Source organism: Hyperoodon ampullatus (assembly GCF_949752795.1).
Source record: "Hyperoodon ampullatus genome assembly, chromosome: 11".
NCBI lineage: Eukaryota > Metazoa > Chordata > Mammalia > Artiodactyla > Ziphiidae > Hyperoodon > Hyperoodon ampullatus.
Window position 1 is genome coordinate 26,924,410 of NC_136924.1, and position 24,164 is coordinate 26,948,573.

General features: G+C 37.4%; 1 protein-coding gene across 2 annotated transcripts in view; it reads left to right on the forward strand.

Annotated features, from left to right (window-relative positions):
* WASHC3 (WASH complex subunit 3) overlaps positions 1-24,164 on the forward strand; it is a gene marked incomplete at its 5' end in the record, with an annotated part of 52,627 nt that overhangs the window by 28,210 nt on the left and 253 nt on the right. For both annotated transcript variants that reach the window (XM_079714384.1, XM_079714385.1), the window contains one exon: positions 10,699-10,763. In XM_079714384.1, the coding sequence (XP_079570510.1) occupies positions 10,699-10,763 (65 nt within the window). The remainder of the gene's footprint in view (positions 1-10,698; positions 10,764-24,164) is intronic.

The window sequence follows — 24,164 nt, forward strand, 5'->3', positions numbered from 1 at the left end:
TATAAAATGGAAACCAATAAAGACCAGGGGATTTAGCAGAAAAATATTTTTATCTTTTGACTTCATATCTTTCATTCCAACTAATTTAAACAACTCCTTAACTCTTATGATAGAAGTTGTGACAAAAGGAACAGTACATCGCTATTAAAGTTCATAAGGAAGCTTTTGAAGATTGCTAACAATGACAGTTTTTATACTTGCTGAAATGTGCGGTATAGTTCTTTTACTCTGAAACTGACTATAAAATTTTAGTTACCCAACTTTGATTTTTCGGTGCCCTTCTGTTTTTTTCCTACTGACCACCTTTGCCAGAAATAAGGGCCCTCACATAAAAGTTTTACAGATTGGTGAGGAGGAAATAATAGTAATGTAAATTAAGTAGTTACTTCATTAGATTTACTCTTTTTAAAAATATTGTGATTCTCACCTTAACTATAAATTAGTCTGTCTAAGATTGTGTAAATTAATGGGAGAAAAAGTAAAGACCAGAGAAGCAAATGAGCTATAATAAGGAAGTGGGCTCACCTCAGGTGGGAGAGAAGTGTCTTAGAGGTTTTAAAGACCATCAACTTGAGGAAGACATTTTAGCACCATATTCTGACAAGGATCTCAGTGAAAGCATTCGTAATGGGGTGGAGGCCTGGTACAGAAGATTATTTGTTTTGAATGGATCACAACATCATTTGTAAGTTAATCTTTTGGTAAGTATTATTTTACAGTTTGGAGAAAATGCTAATATGTTAACTATGTTTAAAAAAAAAGTACATTTCAAAATATTGAATTTTATTGGGAGAAAATGAATGAAAATTATCTATTCCTCTACTGGAGGATATCTACATCTTTTGTATTTATCTTAATACTGCAATTAAAAAAAAAAAATCTCCAGATGTAAATATATCTTACCAAAGTTTTTCATAATGTAAGGCAGCATCCTAACTTTTCTTTTCTTGTTCTTTTCCTAGCCCAAGTTCACAAATTATTTTTATTCAGTTGGTTAGTTAGACCATGTGCTGATGACCCATTGATTCATTGCCCTTCATTGTGGTTCTGAACCCACATGTAATGCCCAGTCTTGGTCATCTCACTTTGAGTAGGTCCCTATGGATCCCTAAGAGCATTTAATGAAAGACTCATAACACACCAGTTCAAACACATTGCCACTGTTGGAAAACTACTTCAAAAGTGAATATTCTGTGGTTTTGATCAGTAGAATCATCCTTATAGTTAAATACTAAGAATTCTATTATGTATAGCTTTTATTACCATATTTGCAGATATTTCATTAAGTCCTCTTTAATAGACACATATAGTAATAATGTTTTCAAAAACTGAACAAGATTCCATCTGAATTTATTATATTGATACTTTTAATTTAAGTAGCAAATTTCAAAATGATTTGCTATAGAAATTCTTTTAAAGTTTTTATTCCTGGAAAGTAAAAGTATAATTAAATTTAGAAAATTCTGTTAATACATATTTCAGAGAACAAATATCATTTGAGTGAAATGAGGGATAGCAAAGCTATAGTGTAACTGACATGTTTATAATGGAGTTCTAGCATTAATTAACCTATCATAGCAAGACTTTAAATTTTAGATATTATCTTTGCTTTATAATGAAGGGAGGAAAATGGGTCTTTCACAGCACCAAATTACTCTGAAATTAACAAATATTTGAGTAGCTACAAAGAAAATACCATGCACTTTTTTGGTCATTACACCTAATATTTATCATGTTAAAATAATATCCAGGGGAAAAATGAACACATGGGGAAATTGATACAGCTGTATTTTGAATTGTCTCATGACAATAGATGCCTCACTTTTTGAAATAATTTCTTTAAGGGTTTTTCTTGATAAGCATTTAGGTTAACTTTAGTTCCCATTTCTAAAAGGCACAGATGGAACTGCTAACATGTATTTATTTTATGAATAAAGTAATAGTAACTCCCTGGGCCCTGGTCATCATGGCCAGTGTCATTTTTGTCCATTTTATCATGTGATTTGTTCTTACATCTTTAAAGATATCTGATGGACAGTCAGTGAGAAATACTTTCTCACTGGGATACTAATCTCTTGAGATAATCATTGAAAAAGGAATAATTTACTGTTAGCTCCATAGAAACCACTGTATATAGTGCTAGTCAAGATTTGTGAGCTTCTTTTTTGCCCACATATTTAGGTTCAAATAAATGACCCTTGGTGGCAACAGTATCTGATATTGTAATATCAGAGTATAGCATTTTCTAAATCTGTACAAGTCATTAGTAATAAAGCTTCCGTTTTTTTTAGGTAGCCATCGTCCACTTTACAGTGATTAAGAGGTTTATTTAAATTAATTTTGTAGCCCTTCATGGAAAGCTTCCAGAAGGAGATAATTGAACATGTGATTGTTTTTGTTATGATTGTTCAGTAAACATTTATTATCTATTATATAGATTATTTCACCTGAAGATTTTATTCTAAATATAACACCTTACTAATATGATTCATAAAATGCAATATAGGTATTTTAAATATAGCACTGTTGAAAATCAGAAGGCAAAGAAATGGTTGAGTCCATTTCACTAAGTTAAAATTTAAATAAACGAAGCCTGATTGGAGGACTGGCTGCTTTTTTCCAGCCCATAACATCTTTCCAATTCCTACTCATTCTTTCTTCCTTCAAATAAAAAAAGTACTATCCACCTACCAACTCAATAGATCTTTTCTTTATTGTTTACCTAAGTAGGGAAAAAAACTTCATATTTTCCATCTTTCATAACTGTATTGTGATTCAAGCTCATAAACTGAGAGGAAAAAACTTGAACATATAAGGAGCATTATTTTTTTTAACATCTTTATTGGAGAATAATTGCTTTACAATGTTGTGTTAGTTTCTGCTGTATAAAAAGTGAATCAGCTGTATGTATACATATGTCCCCATATCCCCTCCCTCTTGCGCCTCCCTCCCACCCTCCCTATCCCACCCCTCTAGGTGGTCACAGAGCTGATCTCCCTGTGCTATGTGACTGCTTCTCACTAGCTATCTATTTTACATTTGGTAGTGTATATATGTCCATGCCACTCTCTCACTTCGTCCCAGCTTACCCTTCCCCCTCCCCATGTCCTCAAGTCCATTCTCTACATCTGTGTCTTTATTCCTGTCCTGCCCCTAGGTTCTTCAGAACCTTTTTTTTTTTTTAGATTCCATATATATGTGTTAGCATACGGTATTTGTTTTTCTCTTTCTGACTTACTTCACTCTGTATGACAGACTCTAGGTCCATCCACCTCACTACAAATAATTCAATTTCTTTTCTTTTCTTATATAAATTTATTTATTTTATTTTTATTTTTGGCTGTGTTGGGTCTTCGTTGCTGTGCACGGGCTTTCTCTAGTTGCCGCGAGCAGGGGCTACTGTTTGTTGTGGTGCGCATGCTTCTCATCGCGGTGGCTTCTCTTGTTGCGGAGCACGGTCTCTAGGTGCATGGGCTTCAGTAGTTGTGGCACGCAGGCTCAGTAGTTGTGGCTCGCAGGCTCTAGAGCTCAGGCTCAGTAGTTGTGGCACACGGGCTTAATTGCTCCGCAGCATGTGGGATCTTCCTGGACCAGGGCTTGAACCCGTGTCCCCTGCATTGGCAGGCGGATTGTTAACCACTGCGCCACCAGGAAATCCTTCGTTTCTTTTTATGGCTGAGTAATATTCCATTGTATATATGTGCCACATCTTTTTTTTTTAATGTCTTTATTGGAGTATAATTGCTTTACCATGGTGTGCTTCTGCTGTATAACAAAGTGAATCAGCTATACGTATATATATATCCCCATATCTCTTCCCCCTTGCATCTCCCTCCCTCCCACCCTCCCTATCCCACCCCTCTAGGTGGTCACAAACCACCGAGCTGATCTCCCTGTGCTATGCAGCTGCTTCCCACTAGCTATCGGTTTTACATTTTGTAATGTATATGTGTCCATGCCACTCTCTCACTTTGTCCCAGCTTACCCTTCCCCCTCCCTGTGTCCTCAAGTCCATTCTCTAGTAGGTCTGCTTTATTCCCATCCTGCCCCTAGGTTCTTCAGAGCCATTTTTTTTTTTAAGATTCCATACATCTGTGTTAGCTTACGGTATTTGTTTTTCTCTTTCTGACTTACTTCACTCTGTATGAGACCCTAGGTCCATCCACCTCACTGCAAGTAACTCAATTTTGTTTCTTTTTAAGGCTGAGTAATATTCCATTCTATATATGTGCCATATCTTCTTTATCCATTCATCTATCAGTGGACACTTAGGTTGTTTCCACGTCCTGGCTATCGTAAATAGAGCTGCAATGAACATTGTGGTACATGACTCTTTTGGAATTATGGTTTTCTCAGGGTATATGCCCAGTAGTTGGATTGCTGGGTTGTATGGTAGTTCTATTTTTAGTTTTTTAAGGAACCTCCGGAGTATTATTATTTTTAAAAAGGGAAGTCATTTCTATTAGATTGAGTAAGAGGGTTTTTTTCCCCTTCTAATCTAAAACTTTAGGAGAATTTCAACATGATTTTATAAAGGAATTTAGTATCTTGGCTTTCATTAACATAATAACAAATAAATGTAAATATTGGCAGTCCTATAAGCCTCCAACAGTTTTTGTGATATAAGAAAGTAGTGTTTAACTATTAGTGTTGCCATCGTAATTTCATTAGTGTGGCTTCTTTACACACTTTCTCCAGTGACGCAAATACAGACATGATTTTTTGGAACATCAGACTTATGGCTGCGTTTTCTCTTCTTCATTACTTATGTTGGACAAACTGCCATTATCACTTGCCAAAAATAATCCCACAGTTCAGTAGACTTCAGTTTTGAGGTCTCTCATGTCCTCCTTAGACCACCAGTAGCTTTGTCTCTTGGAGATCAGAAATTGGACACTTCTTTTTGATGTTTAACAAACCAGACTCCGTTTCTTAACCTCTAAGGAAGAATATAGCAAAACAACCAATTTTCTAAGCAACATCTCTGGAAACATAGCAGCAAATCTCTTTGGAATGCATCCTTTGGAACATAGGCCAAATTATTTTTGTATCGAGCTTTTAATCAGATTTGTATTAAGGTGATGATAATAGTAAAGTCTTTAATAGGGTAAGATATTATAGTTATATGTATTTTCCTTTATCTATATTCATATACAGAAATGACTAAAGACTCACCAAACTTTGGTAGTATCTGTATTCTTGTGATGTAACCAGCTTCAAGAGACTAAGGATAAAATATGGAGCTTATAGATTCAGGCTTCTCTTATACTGTAACCAATTCCATGAAACTAATGATAAAATAGGAAGCTTACCAAATTTCACCAACTTCCCTGTTCCCCAGTTCTCCCTTCCCGCCTACTGCCTCCCCCTCTCCAACCCCATACCACTTTCTCTGCTATATTTTAGGAAGCTTTTTTCAATCCTCACTTCTCCTCCCTTCTGTTTTCTCGGCTGTATAACTTATTTATATAACCTTTCCAATGATATCCTGTGGAGATTATGCTAAAGTATAATAAATAAATCACATAGTTGAGTTTGTCAAAAGACCTTGTACCATCAAACCATAGTTAATAAAAACTGAGAGGTCTTTTTAAAGTATGACCTTAACTCTTGCTCTTTTTACCATTTCTCCCTAGCACTTCAGAGTTTTTTTAATGAAATGTTTCAAACTCCTAACTTTCCCTGTTATACTAAAGAGTGGAGTGACATTTAATTATCAAGTAAAAATTCCAACCTTGTAGTTCAAGTAGTCAGCTTTCTTCTCTACTACTAAAATTAAATAATTTTGGGCTTCCCTGATGGCGCAATGGTTGAGAGTCTGCCTGCTGATGCAGGGGACACAGGTTCGTGCCCCGGTCCAGGATGATCCCACATGCTGTGGAGCGGCTGGGCCCGTGAGCCATGGCCACTGAGCCTGTGCGTCCAGAGCCTGTGCTCCGCAATGGGAGAGGCCACAACAGTGAGAGGCCCGCGTACCACAAGAAAAAAAAATTAAATAATTTTTATTACAAAGTTATTATTAAGTACATTTTATTTCAAAATCTTTCTTTCAAGTCTTAGCTCCAGATAATATATTTTTAAAGTGGTGCAAATTGTGATCTTGTGCTTACTTTATTCCAAATGTAAGAGTCTGTTCATGCTGGATGCCCCAAAGCAGGTAAGTGCTTGTTTTCTATCTTTCATTTATCCTTAAACCTCATAAGCTAACGAAAGATCCAGAGTTTTATCTTCTAGCTTCTTTGTCTTCTTCTTAACTTTTCAGAATACCTTAAAGATTGCCCCATGGAACAGTATTGCTTTCAGAAGTATGGTTTTCAAGAGAATTCTATGATGATGCATTTATTTTTATCCATCTAGTATTTAGGTTGCATTTAAAGTGTCTGTTGTTCGCAGACGTAGAGAATGAACTTGAGGACACGGGGAGGGGGAAGGGTAAGCTGGAACAAAGTGAGAGAGTAGCATTGACATATATACACTACCAAATGTAAAATATATAGCTAGTGGGAAGTAGCCGCATAGCATGGGGAGGGTGGGAGGCAGACGCAAGAGGGAGGGGATATGGGGATATATGTATACATATAGCTGATTTACTTTGTTATACAGCAGAAACTAACACACCATTGTAAAGCAATTATACTCCAATAAAGATGTTAAAAAAATAAATAAAGTTTCTTGTTATCGGAGTCTTAACAGATTATATTTTACCAATTTATAATATAAAACATAACAGTTATGAAAATGAATACATAGATGGGCCTGTAAATGACAGCCTTGCCTCTTTCAGGAGAGAGTCTTCCTGGTAACCCGTGAATTTGAAAAACAAAAAAACCTTTGCTTTCGCAGCCTCTTGTAACCTAGCAAGGTGTAGAGAACTTGGACTTTTTCTCTTCCATAGCCAAAATAAGAGATTATGCTTGTAGAAGGCATCTAATGACTCTTTCTACAACAGTTTTTTTTGGGCTTTTTTTTTTTTAAGTGAGGATTAAATTTTTAATACATTTTCTGATTTTAAAAATGAGGATTGTAGTTAATCTGAACTTAATTTGGCAAGATCTGTAACATTTCTGTGAGGATACATGGTCATTAATTTTGAAAGCTCTGCATATTGAATTTATAATCCATTTGACTCTCATATTTTTTACATATACTTGCCTGTATCTCAACACAGATTTATTGGATGAAATGTAAGATAAAATCAGCATTTTGGAGGGAAATAGCTGGACAAGTATATATTTGTTCTTTAAAACATTTTTGAAACAAGCTTATGTATGGATAGATTATTTGAAAATTTATATATATATTTCTGAGTCTTTGTGTTTTTTATTTTAAATAAGCTCCTATCCCCTCTTCAAGACTCACCTCAGCAAATTCTTTGCTGGTCCTCAACTCAGTCTGCCTTTCCTTGAGTCTAACCTTGCCCATTATGCAGGTCTCTGTTATCAATTTTATGACTGTACTGTGATCGTCTTTTTAACACATCTATTAGACTGTGCTCTCTGAGGGCAGGGGCTGATTATGTTGTTATTTTCTCAGCATAAAGCACTGTGCTGCCATTGTGGTGTTAAACATTGAGGTGTGGGAATGTGATATCAGAATTCTACCGCTAACCCCAGTAAGTTTATTTCTAACCCTGTAAGATCCCTGAGACCAGAAAACAGACAATGGACAGCTGCAGAAGAAAGCAAGGGAACCTTAGCTGGGTTAGTGCAGAAACTTCAGGGTAGGGCTCTGCGAAATTGGATGGGAGCATCAGAGCTCCTAAGGGGCCTCTCCTGTACCTTAGGTTCAAAACTGAATGTCACAACTGGCTAGTGACAAGGGAGGGCCAAAGAGAAGAGTATGCAACAGCGTAGAGAGGAGATTGAGCTTTTTCCCATGTGGACTCTGGCTCAGCTTACCCCTTCTGCACGTGGGATGAAAAGATATGAGGGAGAGGGTCCCAACCATGTGTACAGCCTTTTATAGCATGGTGACCCCACTTACTTCTGAAGGTGGTATAATCAAGGTCCTCAAATTTAACACATCTGATTAGTGTTTCCTCATCTTTTGGGGAAGAGGAGGAGTTGAGAAAGAGACTTGATTGCATCTTCTCCCCTTAAAGCTTTATAAGTGAGCTTTCAATAAATGTTTATTTATACATCAAATTAGTCCCCTTTTCAAGTCAATTTGTATTTATTTCTGACATATCCTCTTCTTACTGTTTTGATGTTCTTATCCTGAACTTTGAAATTCACATGTTCTCAATGTTTTTGTGACTTATACACTTCTAGGATTATCATTACATGGTGTTTGTATTGGTATAGAGAAGATGTGTAATATAATCCCAAGAGAGTTCTTGAATTCTGTTTGACCTTTTTGCATAATGTGTCCAAGTGAAATTGGACCGTTTGCTTATGAAAAGAACATTGACATAGCTATACTTAAGAGTAGAAAGCTCTGAAATCTTTATTTGAAAAGACATTTATTCATATTGTTAAGTATTCATGGCACCATCCCAGCCAAGGCCTTAATCATTTGACTTATCAATGTTTTCTTTGTTTTGATGATATAAGAAGAGTGAGAATATGATATCTGGCTTCTATCCAGCAGAATTAGTAATAGATAAACTCAAATGATTTAATCTGGGCTTATGTGGTACTAGATAGCACTGATTCCATTCAGTCAGTTAAAATGTATACCTTATTAGATTATTCAAGTGCCATGCACATACTAATATAAAAGCAAAATAAGAGCTATTTTAAATAATGAACCATCTAAAAGGAGGCTTTTTTTCCTGGCTTCTATTTTTTATTTTTTTCCAGTTTTATTGAGAAATAATTGACATACATCACTGAAAAGTTTAAGGTGTACAGCATGATGGTTTGATTCACGTATATTGTGAAATGATTACCACAGTAGGTTTAGTTAACATCCATCACCTCATATAGATAAAATAAAAAGAAAAGAAAAATATTCACCTGTGATGAGAACTCTCAGGATCTACTCTGTTAACACTGCTGTATGATATAAGGAAAAGTTATCTATAGTCATCATGTTGTGCATTACGTCCCCAGTACTTATTTATTTTATAACTAAGTTTGTACCTTTTGACCATCTTCCTCCAGTTCCTCCTACCCCCACCCTCTGCCTCTGGTAACCACAAGTCTGATCTCTTTTTCTATGAGTTTGGTTTTTTGTTTTGTTTTGTTTTTAGATTCCATATATAAGTGAGATCGAACAGTATTTGTCTTTTTCTGTCTGACTCATTTCACCTAGCATTATGCCTTCAAGATCCACCCATGTTGTCACAAACGGTAGGGTTTTCCTGTTTTTTATGGCTGAATAATATTCCATTGTGTATATATACACTCTTTATCCATTCATCCTTCCGTGGACACCTAGGTAGTTTCCATGTCTCGGCTATTGTAAATAGTGCTGCTATGAATATGGGGATGCAGACATCTTTTCAAGTTGGTGTTTCTGGGTTTTTTGGATATACTCCCAGAACTGGAATTGCTGAATCATATGGTAGTTCTATTTTTAATTTTTTGAGAAAACTTCATACTGTTTTCCACAGTGGCTGTACCAATTTACAATCTCACAAACAATGCGCAGGGTTTTCTTTTCTTCACATCCATGCCAGCATTTGTTATCTCTTGTCTTTTGATCATGGCCATTCTAACAGGCATGAGGTGATATCTCGTTGTGATTTTAATTCACGTTTCCCTAGTGACTAGTGATGTTGAGCATCTTTTCATGTATCTGTTGGCCATTCATATATCTTCTTTGGAAAAATGTCTATTCAGGTTCTTTGCCCATTTTTTAATTGAATTATTTGGTTTTTTGCTCGAGTTGTATGAGTTCTTTATATATTTTGGATATTAACCTCTTACCAGATGCATGGTTTGCAAATATTTTTTCCCATTTCATAGGTTGTCTTCCCACTTTTTAAAAAAATAAATTTATTTATTTTAGTTATTTTAGTTTTGGCTGCATTGGGTCTTTGTTGTTGCGCACGGGCTTTCTCTAATTGCGGTGAGTGGGGGCTACTCTTCGTTGCTGTGCGTGGGCTTCTGATCGCGGTGGCTTCTCTTGTTGCAGAGCACAGGCTCTAGGTGCACAGGCTCAGGAGTTGTGGCTCATGGGCTTAGTTGCTCCGCAGCATGTGGGATCTTCCATACCAGGGCTCGAACCCGTGTCGCCTGAAATGGCAGGTGGATTCTTAACCACTGCACCACCAGGGAAGCCCAGTTTTCCCACTTTGTTGATGGTTTCTTTTGCTGTGTAGCTTTGTAGCTACATGTAGCTTGATGTAGTCTCACTTGTTTATTTTTTACTTTGTCTCTTATGCTTTAGGTATGATTTCCATAATATCATTACTAGACCCATGTCAAGGAGCTTTCTTTCTATGTTTTCTTCTAGGAGTTTCATAGTTTCAGGTCTTACATTTAAGTCTTTAATCCATTTCAAGTTAATTTTTATGAGTGGTACAAGATATAGGGGTCAAGTTTTATTCTTTTATGTGTGAATATCCAGTTTTCCCAGCACCATTTATTGAGGAGACTGTTTTCTTCATTGAGTATTCTTGGCTCCCTTGTCAAATATTTGTTGCTTGGGTTTATTTCTCGGCTTTCGATTCTGTTCCATTGGTTTATTTGTCTGTTTTTATGAAGGAGGTATATTTAATAATTGAATTATTATCTTGTGTTCTTTGCTTAGGGTGTTCCAGTCATGGCAATAAGAAACAAAATGATATCAGAAGGACTAGACCCAGATCTTCTTGAGTAAGTAATTCTTCTAATATAATGATATTACTGCCAAGATGCTGAGTTTATCAGTGATAATAAAAATATTTCAAGCTCTATATGTTTTTCCTATACAGTGTTTTATGGTTGAGGAGACCACCTTCATAAACAGTGTCTCTGCTATGTTTAAAAAGTGAAAAATCTATGCTATGCTACTAAAACTAGCCTTAAGACATTTTAGGAGTGGTTTCAATAGATTGATGATGAATCTGTATATGCAAAAGGGATGGAATTTGATGACAGTTTTGTTGCACAGCAGTAATGTCTTCAAGAAGCAGTGCTCTTTTTCTTCCCATGCTACTTTTTTCCTCCCTCCCTCCCTCCTTCCCTCCATCTCTCTCTCTCTCTCTCTCGAATTATCTATAGTTTTTTATTTAAGACCTTAGTGTATAGGAAATATACTCTACATGATCTAGGTTGAGCCAGATGGGGAAATAAATAGAGTAACTCTAAGTCCACAGTAATGGTTATTAGAAACTAGATATTGTTTTGTATGAGTTTTATAAAAAAATTTTGAGAAATGCTGAAAATTTGTGGCTCAGAAATTTGACAGTAATTTACTCCATCCAGGCAAACCTGGCTACATAGCTCATCCTGGGTAAAATATATCGTAATGGATTATTCAGAACTAGTCTCCTTTGCAAATATCTAGACACTTGTAAAGAGTCTTTCCAGGTTGGGATTTTAGTTCACCCCTATGTATTTAACTATGGTAGCTATGCAGGCATTCATACTCTACTAGCAGTATACTTTGGAATTTTTCTTGGCTCTCAGCCCTTCAAGAAAATGTATGCATTTTTCCCTCATATATGCAATCTTTTCCTCATATTTTATCTTTCAAAATATGAAATTTAAGAATTTTTTAGAAGTCTGCAAGAACAGATTTCCCACATGTATCTCCATTTAGTATGTATTTCAGTAGCAAACAGTTCAAGTACAATGGTATAATTGGTAATTTGAACTAAAGTATCTCCAGGATATTTGGCATTTGCTCTGGAAATTGTTTCTGACACACTTTAAAAGCAGATGGATTGTGACATATACTTTAATGTGAATTGAACATATGGGTCCAATCCATTTTGGTACTCATTGGAATATATTTAACATTGACTGTGACCTCTTTTTTGCTTCTGGAAATACACAGTAGACCTTCTGTACTAACAGAGAGCTAAAATGACCTTTAAAGTCATGATTTTTCTTTCTAGAGAAAATGTAATAAATGGAAAACTAACAGCCCTATAAGCTATAGGGCCTATAAGCAGCCCTATAAGCCACCCTATAAGCGCTATAATCCAGTACCTTTACCCCCTACTGGCTTCACTTCATCCCCTGCCCAGCCTAAACCTACTTCATTATCCTTTACTTCAACCATCTACCCACACTAGCAACTTGAAAGTCACCCTTGATTCTGCCCTCCTCTCTACCCCTTAACATGTCAGTCACTGTGATTTTGTCTTTTTTAATCTCTCACATCTGACCACATGCCTCCATGCCATTGCTGTTTAGTTCAAGCCCTCATCGTTTTTCACCTGAATTATTATAATAACTCCTGATTGGTTTTCCTATTCTCTTTCAATCTGTCACTAAAAACTTAGTGGATCTCTTCATATAGTTCATCTGTTCATACATACAAATCTTTCTGTGATTCTCCACTGCCTTTAACATATAGCCTAACATCTTAGAATTGCAAATAAATGCTTTTATCATCAAGACTCTAGCTTCATTTCTTGCCATTCATCCATATCTCCCTATCTCCTGCAGCTGTAGCAAACTACTGGCAGTTCTCTGAATGTATCATTATCCTGGTGTCTTTGAATGTTTGTATTCCTCCCCATGGAACTTCCTTCCCCCATCTTAAATAGCCAGGCTGACTTCATATTCTTAAAGAGTCCATTTAGGTATCGCCATCTTAAGAAGTCCATGGATGGGACTTCCTGGCGATCCAGTGGTTAAGAATCCGACTTCCAATGCAGGGGATGGGGGTTCGATCCCTGGTCAGGGAACTAAGATCCCACATGCCGTGGGGCAGCTAAACCCATGTGCCACAACTACTGAGCACAAGCGCCACAACTAGAGAGCCTGCGTGCCACAACTACAGAGCCCACGTGCTCTGGAGCCTGCCACAACTACTGAGCCCATGCACCTCAACTACTGAGCCTGCGCGCTCTGGAGCCTGCATGCCACAACTAGAGAGAAGCCTGTGCGCTGCAACGAAAGATCCTGCGTGCCACAACTAAGACCCAACACAGCCAAAAATAAATAAATAAATAAATATTAAAAAAGAAAAAAAGAAGTCCATGGATGACAACCAAGGGGAGAACCCTCAGGACTCCCAGTACTTCCTTGATGTATCTCACTTAGCAAGCGTGAGGACATATCATTGTCTGTAAACGTTGAGAAACATTCAGTTGCAAAGTGGTGCCAAGTTTTAGGGTAGAATTCCAGTAACAGTTAACATTGTCTTAACAGAAAAGCTGTTCCTCAACCACAGCCTGGAGCCTGAATTCTGACCCATTACCTCATAAGTACATGCCATTGGTCACAAGGGGCGCTGGTTGGAATAGGGTGACTCACTGTAACCTATCACCACTACCACTAGAAAACCAGCTCCCACTACATTTAGCTAGATATAAGTGGAATCAATCACCTTGTTAAGGAGGAATTCTGGCACTTTGGGAATCATGTTTACATAAAAGTTAAGGAGCCTCGCTTTGAGGGGAAAGTCTGAGATGATAAAGGAGAAGAAAATGTGCCATCCAAGGAAAGAGTGTACTTTTATTTAGAATCGTATGTACATACTTAGTTAGCCTCAGCCAAGAGCTTTCAGTAAAGACTGTTCTTTTGTCTTTTAAGGTATAAACATACACTTTTTCTGTTACCTTTAGGTAGTAAGACAGATTCATATTACTGTAAGAAGAAATAGTCTAGATCTGTTTGCACTGAGCAAAGAGCAAAACTGAGGTTAATATAGAAATAAATACTGATCAGAAAATACATTGTTCTTCAGTTGGCTTGTGTATATAACAGTTTGGAAGCTGACAGTATGTAATTTTGCTATGTTTTTTTGTTTATTTTTTAACATCTTTATTGGAGTATAATTGCTTTACAATGTTGTGTTAGTTTCTGCTTTATAACAAAGTGAATCAGCTATGTGTATATATATATCCCCATATTCCCTCCCTCTTGTGTCTCCCTCCCACCCTTTCAATCCCACCCCTCTAGGTGGTCACAGAGCACCTAGCTGATCTCCCTGTGCTACGCAGCTGCTTCCCACTAGCTGTCTATTTTACATTTGGTAGTGTATATATGTCCATGCCACTCTCTCACTTCGTCCCAGCTTCCCCTTCCCCCTCCCCGTGTCCTCAAGTCCATTCTCTACGTCTGCATCTTGATTCCTGAGGTGGATGGACCTAGAGTCTGTCATACAGAGTGAAGTAAGTCAGAAAGAGAAAAACAAATACTGTATGCTAACACATATATATGGAATCTAAGAAAAAAAAGAAAAAAAATGGCTCTGAAGAACCTAGGGAGAGTACATAATTTTGAACCGAAACGGTTTACATGATAAGGGAGAAGAGAGCCTGGCTATTTTCCTTCAAAAATGACTATCACTGAATTTTAGAAAGTCTATAAAACTGAAGAAAATGCCTGATAATTACCAAATAAATAGTATTTGTTTGCTACTTCTGAGTGATTATTTAATATTCTTACAAATCCAAGTTTTTGAAAATAACAATAGTGCTTATATAACCAAGAATTAGTTCTGTTTAGCTTGTAAAGATTAGTAGAAAAAAAATACTGTGAAATCAAAAGATATGTGAAAGAGTATCATTTTCACCATCATACTCAACAGAGTTTAAGGGGAAAGAAAATGGAAAATTTTAAATTTTATCTGTTTTAGAAATATAGAACAGGTAAATCATGCCTTATAAATTTTTTCAATCAATGCCTAGATTTTTCTTACCAGAAAAAAAAAATGTTTCTCCCTATCCTGTTCTATGCTTACATTTATGTCCCATAACTAAGGTTACTATTATTACCTAGTAATTACTACTTTTACCACTCCAACATAAATAGACTAGCCTCTGGACCTGTCCATCAAGAGACGAAATTCATGATGGTTAAGGCTCAGGCTAAGGCAGACTTTAGAAATGGTCTACTTGCTGGGGTCCGGATTCTGCCCTGCCACTTTCTAGCTATATGACCCTGCACTAATTACCTAATCAATCTGTTCATCAGTTTCCTCATCAGTAAATGGGAAATAGAAGAGTTCACCCTTTATAGAGTTGTTCAGCCTGAGTAAGAGAATGATGTAAGCACTTAGCACAGCTCTGAACAAGCAGTAAATGTTCAGTAAATGTTAGTTGTGATTTATGAATGTTTTAACGGAGGAATCTATAGCAAGTTCTAAACAATTGGATTTACCAGGCTTTTGGATCCCAACTTGTTTAGAGTACTGTCGTTGCCTGTGCACCACTGTGTTCTCAACAAAGACATATTTAACGTACACAGAGTAATTATCCTTTTCAGTTATACTCTGTGTTTTCCCAAACTGAAAAAATCTATATTTTAAACTTTGTAGTAAAGAACAGACTTCTGGGGCTTCCCTGATGGTGCAGTGGTTAAGAATCCTCCTGCCAATGCAGGGGACACGGGTTCGAGCCCTGGTCCGGGAAGATCCCACATGCCGCGGAGCCACTAAACCCATGCACCACAACTACTGAGGCTGAACTCTAGAGCCCGCGAGCCACAACTACTGACCCCGTGTGCCACAACTACTGAAGCCTGTGCACCTAGAGCCCGTGCTCTGCAGCAAGAGAAGCCACCACAATGAGAATCCCATGCACTGCAACAGAGTAGCCCCCGCTCACCGCAACTAGAGAAAGCCTGCACGCAGCAACGAAGACCCAACACAGCCAAAAATAAATAAATAAAATAAATATAAAAAACAAAAAAATAGAAATAAAAAATAAAGAACAGACTTCTGAAATTGAAATTTAACTGGTCACACTCTTAATATTAGTAGGAGGGTGCAGTTTGTAGCATACTGATTTGGCTAAAGAAGGCAAGTTACTTTGCAGGCTTTAAACAGAACCAGCTCAGCTGGCATTTGTCCTGGACTTATCTATTCAAAATACATTTATACCCTCCTCCAAGCCTGTGGAATGACCATGACTATCGTTGCCAGAAATAGAAGTAACCACCTCAGCCTACTTGTCACTGAGACAAGAAGAGATTCATTAGTGTTAACCAAACAGATACTGGAAAGCAAGAAAACTTTATTTAATTACATTTAAGGCATATCCAGCAGATTTTCCTGCCCTCTAATGGAATACCTTATCTGCCAATGATCTTCGTCTGTCTCCTGCTACAGAACAATATAATGGATTAAAGGTTGGGTTTTGGCTGGTTAAGGATAGAATTGATCTCAATTCCCTATTTTGGAATTGTTCAGCACGCCTAGAGCTCGTGCTCCGCAACGAGAAGCGATCGCAATGAGAAGCCCGTGCACGACAACGAAGAGTAGCCCCTGCTTGCTGTAACTAGAGAAAAAGCCCACGCGCAGCAACAAAAGACCCAACGCAGACAAAACTAAAATAAATAAATTTATTAAAAAAAGAAAAAAGCAGTTGTGGTCTTCCAATGTCTAGCAAGCAAGAGATAGAGAGTTGTTGGAAGTAAAGAACCCCAAGATAAACAGCAGAAACCCATCTTACCTAGGATGGCTGGCTTTCTTTTTCTTTATGCTATTAGTCATTACATTGTTTCTCTGGCTGTGGGAATCTGCCACAGATTCCCACAAAGGGCAGGACATACCTGTCTTGATGGGCATTCAGAAATGGAAAGACCAAAGTATGTGTAGTTTGAGTAAATGTAATACTGAAGTAAGTCTTACTGGTTACTGTGTAATATCAAAGTCAAAATTGTCTTTTTTTTTTTTAACTATACCAAATGTCTTTATGTAGTCACTGCAATCTCAGTTCAGGAATTCAGTATTTTGCTATTTCCTTAAGACCACTTATTGCCATTGCATAGAGCTCTGAGAACAACCCTAATTGACAAGTCTAATGTGACGTTAAAACTTTGTATGTGCTCTAGTTGATATTGAAAAGTGATTTGAATGATAACCATTGCACCCTCTCCCCACAATCCTCCTACTCAGCAGTAGTTTTACTAACAATGTTTTTGGCACTTAATCTGCTTTAAATTCAGCTGTTTTAAATTTTAAAAAAATGAAAAATATCGTTAAACTATTTACCTACCTAAATGTTTTTCCAAAGAATGTTTATGATGTTTGGTGTCCTTAAAGTGGCTGTGGTTTTAAACACGAATATAAATATCTCTTTAATGACAACAAATCATACCAATGATATTTGTATTTTAAGACTCATTTTATGTACAGGATCAGAAAAACTAACTCAAACTAGCTTAAGCAAAAAAGGAAAGTTATTGACTCACATACCTAAGAAGTCTAAGTAGGACAGAATCAGGGGTGCAGCGCCATCAGTACTGGCTGGTGTTCTCTCTCACCTGGCACCTCTGTCCACCTTTACTCCTTGGCATAATCATCCACTTCTCTCCTACTGCTGATGAGCTTCCTCCTGGAAAACAAGGAATTAGCAAATAATATTTGCTTTATATTGTAAATGGTTATAATATTGCTAGTTTTTGCCAACTGAAAGGAAAGAGAGCCCCTTTTCCATAATCCAAGGCTCATTTCTGGGGAAGCATTCTGATTGTCCATGCTTGTGTTATGAGCACTCCCTTGAATTGATCTCTTTCCAGGTAAAGAGATTCTTCTGACCTGCCAGGCCTGGATTATGTGACTGTAACAAAGAAAGAGTATAAGGAAGGGATGAGAGCAATAGGGATTGTGGTTGATAGCCTTATTTATTCCCATAAATGAGAGAAAGGTGACAAATAAAATGTACACAGCATCTGGTATGCTAAAAAGTACTGATTTGTATATGGTTAATACTTCCTTCTCCTTTCCTTTCTAAACTTTGGCTCACTTTTAGTTGAGGTCAACCTAGTAACTTCTTTGAAAATACTTCTTTTTAAACAAATTAAACTTAGTAAAGAGTTTAAAGTTAAACTTTAAAAAATTTTGCTTTTACTAAGACTTTTATTGATAACCTTGATGCCACAAATTATATAAATATGCTTATTAAAATGTAGCTACCAAGCTAGTGTTTTTTACTGTAACTACTAAAGGTTGAGATTTTAGAAAAATATATATGACAAATCATGAATATACTTATGACTTTATATATTTTTCTGCATTTTGCTGATATACTCTTTTTTAGTGATTCACTTATATGTTTAAACTATTGAGAGGATTATGCAGTCTTCATTTTCAGATTTTAGTAATGAAGTGTAGCCAGTAGTTTAAAGTAGCAACCTTTTTAAACATATCTTTAAAACTTCTTTCTATGAAGAAACTTACAACAAACATTTCATATATATATATATATATGCATATATATACATATATATATATATTATATATGGTCAAGCAAGAGCAATTCTGATCATAACATAAAAAGCCAAATTTCTGTTCCCCCTAAGAATATGAATATCCAGTCTGGAAATGATGTTCTGAGTTTTATTATTACATTAACATTTGTAAAGTTTTTATAAGTTATAAAATGCTTTCATATATTACCTCATTTGAGTCTCATGATTTTTGAAGTTTTTCTCTTTTATGTACAAAAGGAACTCTAGTGTGTAGCTTTTCTTTTGTTTTCATAGCAATTCCAATTCAAAATAGCTTTAAATTTCTTTTCTTTTATTTATTTATTTTTGGCTGCTTTGGGTCTTCGTTGCTGTGCACAGGCTTTCTCTAGTTGCGGTGAGTGGGGGCTGCTCTTCGTTGCGGTGCATGGGCTTCTCATTGCGGTGGCTTCTCTTGTTGCAGAGCATGGACTCTAGGTGTGTGGGCTGCAGTAGTTGCAGTGCACAGGTTCAGTAGTTGTGGCACACGGGCTTAGTTGCTCCGCGGCATGTGGGATCTTCCTGGACTGGGGGTCGAACCTGTGTTCCGTGCATTGGCAGACAGATTCTTAACCACTGCGCCACCAGGAAAGCCCTAAATTTATTTTAAAATCAATGAGGGCAAACAAAAAAAGTATTGGTGAGAATATGAACCTTGTGCACTGTGGGTGGGAGTGTAAAATTATGTAACTGCTATGGAAAACAGTATGGCAATTTCTCCAAAAATTAGGCATAGAATTACCATATGATCCAGCAATTCCACTTCTGGTTATATACCCAAAAGAAGTGAAAGCAGGGACTCAAACAGATACTTGTATACTGGTGTTCATAGCAGCATTTTTCACAATAGCCCAAAGGTGGAAACAACCCAAATGTCCATCCACAAGTGAATGGGTAAACAAAGCGTAGTATGTGCATACAACGGTGTATTAGTCATCCTTAAACTGGAAGGAAATTCTGATACATGCTGCAACATGGATGAATCTTGAAGACATGAGAAATGAAATAAGCCAGTCACAAAAAGACAAATATTACATGATTCCACTTATATGAGCTACTCAGAGTAGACAAGATCATAGAGACAGAAAGTAATGGAGTGGTTGTCAGGGGCTGGAAGGAAAGAGAAATGAGGAGTTATCATTTAATTGGTACAGAGTATCAATTTTGCAAGATGAGAAGAATTCTGTAGGTGGATAGTGGTGATGATTGCACAACACTGAGTGTATACTCAACACTACTGAACTATACACTTTAAAATGGCTAAGATGGTAAATTTTATGTTACGTCTATCATACCACAATAAAAGAAAAAAAATGAATAAGGACAGAGAATAACAAGTGTTGACAAGGATATGGAGAAATTTTAACCCTCATATTCTGCTGGTGGAAATGTAAAATGGTGCATCCACTGTGGAAAAAAGTTTGACAGTTCCTCCAAAAGTTAAACATGGAGCTACCATATGACCCAGCAGTTCCACTCCTAGGTTTATACTCGAGTATTGAAAACATACATACACACAAAAACTTGTACACAGGGCTTCCCTGGTGGCGCAGTGGTTGAGAGTCCACCTGCTGGTGCAGGGGACACGGCTTCATGCCCTGGTCTGGGAGGATCCCACATGCCGTGGAGCGGCTGGGCCCGTGAGCCATGGCTGCTGAGCCTGTGCGTCCGGAGCCTGTTCTCTGCAACGGGAGAGGCCACAACAGTGAGAGGCCCGTGTACCGCCACAAAAAGAAAAAAACTTGTACACAGATGTTCCTAGCAGCATTATTCATAACATCCAAAAAGTAGAAATAACCTAAATGTTCATCAGCTGATGAATGGATAAGCAAAATGTGGTATATCCATGCAATGGAATAATATTCAGCCATAAAAAGGAATGAAGTACTGATAAATGCTACAACATGGATGAACCTTGAAAACATTATGCTAAGTGAAAGAAGCCAGACACAAAGGCTGAATATCCTTGATCCTGTTTATATGAAATGTCCTGAATAGGCAAATCCATAGACACAGAAAAGTTGATTCATGGTTGTCAGAGGATGAGGGTAAAAGGAATTGGAGAGTGTCTGCTAATTGGTTTTGGGTTTCTTTTTGGAGTAATGAAAATGTTCTGGAATTAGTGGTAATGTTTTTACAACCTTGTGAATATACTAAGAAACACTAATTTATACAATTTTAAGTGGTGAATTTTATGGTATGTGAATTATACCTCAATTAAAAAATAAGTGACTACTTAGGTGTCCATCAACAGATGAATGGTTAAAGAAGATGTGGTATATATGTCCAATGGAATACTACTAATCCGTACAAAAGAATGAAATTTTGCCATTTGGATGGACTTGGAGGGCATTATGCTAAGTGAAATAAGTCAGGCAGAGAAAGACAAATACTGTATGATATCACTTATACCTGGAATCTAAAAAACACAGCAAACTAGTGAGTATAACAATAAAGAAGCAAACTCACAGTTATAGAGAACAAACTAGTGGTTACCAGTGGAGAGAGAGAAGGGAGAGGGACAATATAGAGGTAGGGGATTAAAAGGTACAAACTATTACATGTAACATAAATAAGCTACAAGGATATATTGTACAGCACAGGGTATATAGCCAATATTTTATAATAGCTATAAATGGAGTATATAACCTTTAAAAATTGTGCATCACTCCATTGTACACCTGTAACTCATATAATACTGTACATAAACTATACTTCAAAAACAACGAGGGCTTCCCTGGTGGCGCAGTGGTTGAGAGTCCGCCTGCCGATGCAAGGGACACGGGTTCGTGCCCCGGTCCGGGAAGATCCCACATGCCACAGAGCGGCTGGACCCGTGAGCCATGGCCACTGAGCCTGCGCGTCCGGAGCCTGTGCTCCACAACGGGAGAGGCCGCAACAGTGAGAGGCCTGCGTACTGCAAAAAAAAAAAAAAAAACAAAAAAACACAAACGAAATGACTACTTAAGATTCCTAAACTTAGTTGTGTAATTTCAGTGAAAGCTTACATTTCATATAACTTCTCCCCACCCTCCACCTATTGCCCATGCATGACCTAACCTCATCTACTGTTGTACCCCAGTTACTTTACACCCTAGCTACTGAAAGACTTACAGATCCCAAATGTACTGTGCTGCACCATTCCCATTTTTTTCTTTACTCAGAATACTCTCATCCCCACTTACTCCCACATTTTCTGTTTCTGCCAAATTCATACCCATCCCAAACCCCTTCACAAGTGTCTCCACCTCTCTGGAGTCTCCTGTGACCAACCCTAGTAGAGTGAACTACCTTTTCTTTTCAAACAAGTGTAGTTAGTACAACTATATTTTTGTGTGTCACACTGTATAACAATAATTTGTTTGCATTTCTGTCTCCCCCACTAAATTACTAGCTTCCTCAGAGCAGGAAGTGCTTGTTATTCATCTCTGTACCTCCAGCACCTAACACAGTTCTTGGCAAGTAGTAGGTGCATGATAGATGAGAATAATAATAATAGATAACCTTTATTTAATATACTTACTATGTGCCACATATTACTCAGTATACTTTACATTTAGTAATTCATCTTAATCATCACAACAATCCCATCAGTCAGTTGGGTACACAGTGTGGTTAAATAGCTTCCCCAAAGTTGCTCAACAAGTACATAGTAAGGCTAGGATTGAAACCCAAGCAATCTAGCTCCAGAGTCTGGGTTCTTAACCACTATGCTATATAGCGTCGCATATATTAAAAAATGGTTACACACAAAAATTAATTTTATAATTTCACTCCATTCTAGGCCTAAGCTGCTTTTATCATTTTCTTAAGTAGCATTTATGTTAGGGGAGTTATGTACATTGTTTTATTTGTTTGAGTTGCCATAGATACTAATATAATTTTGAAGTAGTATTCAAATAATTTTCTCTGGTAATGTTTTCCTTTTTAATAAAATGAACACAGTAAGGAATCATGTATATAGCAAAGAGAAGTTTACTGGGGACTATGTGCCCAGTATTTATGCCCACTACTTTTAGAGTTCTTGCTTCTATGGAGAATGATGAAGACTGTGGTTCTGTGTTAGTATTTTAGGCAGATGGAACATCAGTCAAAACCTATAAATGCTGGGACTTCCCTGGTGGTCCAGTGGGTATGAGTCTGTGTTCCCAATGCAGGGGGCCCAGGTTCAATCCCTGGTTGGGGAACTAGATCCCGCATGCATGCTGCAACTAAGAGTCCGCATGCCGGGGCTTCCCTGGTGCACAGTGGTTAGAATCTGCCTGCCAATGCAGGGAACGTGGGTTCAAGCCCTGGTCCGGGAAGATCCCACATGCCGCGGAGCAGCTAAGCCCGTGTGCCACAACTACTGAGCCTGTGCTCTAGAGCCCGCAAACCACAACTACTGAAGCCTGCACGCCTAGAGCTGGTGCTCGGTAACAAGAGAAGCACTGAGATAAGAAGCCTGCACACCGCAACGAAGAGTAACCCCTGCTCGCCGCAACTGAGAAAGCCCGCATATAGCAATGAAGACTCAACACAGCCAAAAATAAAATAATAAATAAATAAATAAATTTATTTTTTAAAAAAAGGAGTCCGCATGCCACAGCTGAGAAATCCATATGCTGCAACTAAGATCCCGCCCACCACAACTAAGACCTGGTGCAGCCAAAATAAATAAATAAGTAAGTATGTGCATACATACATACATACATACAAACAAAACCTATAAATGCTGTACCCAGCTTTAAAGTTTTATTGTACTGAATACATGTGACTTCCTCACAGGCATCATCTAAAATTGTGCAGCAGAGCAAACGGGGTTATGTTTGACGCATTGCTAGGAAGCAATGCTAGCATTTCTTCTGTTTCGTAGCATGACAGATATGATATTAAAAAGTATACATCAAAACTCAGCCATAATTTACAACTAAAGGTAAATAGGAGACTACATTTTCTTATTTTAGTAATAGTAATTATATTTGTGGCAAAGAAGAATTTTATTTGTTGGTGTCCTAAATCTTTAATAAGAATCAAGGAGCCTGAGGGAGAAATAAGTCTTGTAGCTTTTTTATTAAAACAGAGTAGGTATATTATTCTTCCTTTCCCTCTTAGTTTCCCCAAGTATACTTTATTTGCTTAATTTACTTCCTTGGTTAGATTGAATAGGGCCTGAGTGTTAGTGCTGCCATACTGATTAAATGATTTACTGACAAACTCTGTGGAGCCTATCTAGTTGACTGTTTCAATGACACCATTAAATTTCATGTAGTTTATTATAGCACATCTATGCAAAGCTGGAGTTTAACCATTCTCACATTTTCTTGTGCTTAGGGAACCTTCAAGACATTATTTTTACCAACTCATTCTTCTTATATTCTTTCTCTGATGATAAAACATATAAGTGAAAACATTCAGCAGACATTAAGAAGCTTCTTTGACAGGCACTCTCTTCCCCCGCAAAATTTCCATATTGCCTGTGTTTCTTAATGGCCATTCTTGAACTCTCTTCCATTTTAAAACTGCTCCCTGCAGCTTTCCTGAACATGAAGATTTTCTTTTTCTTTCCACTTCTAGCTTTCCTTTCTCTGTACCTCGTGGACACTTGGAGGCTGCAAGGATTTAGCACTGGTCATGCCAGCCTCTCCAGATCGCATCTCTGTCTGTAGTTGGGTCTCCATGGTAATGAGAAGCAGAAAGTGCTGAAGTAGCACACTGTGTAAGGACTGGCAGGAGAAAACAGTGCCATGGCCTGTACAGGAATAGCACTGAATCCCCGTGGTGCTGGAGAAGCCAGCGAGAAGCACGCTGTGGCAGAGAGCGGGAGACTCAGTTAAGGACGCAGATTTGGCAGATTTATTAGCAGCAGTATTCTAGGATGAACCTAATTTACAGTTAGTGCTTTTT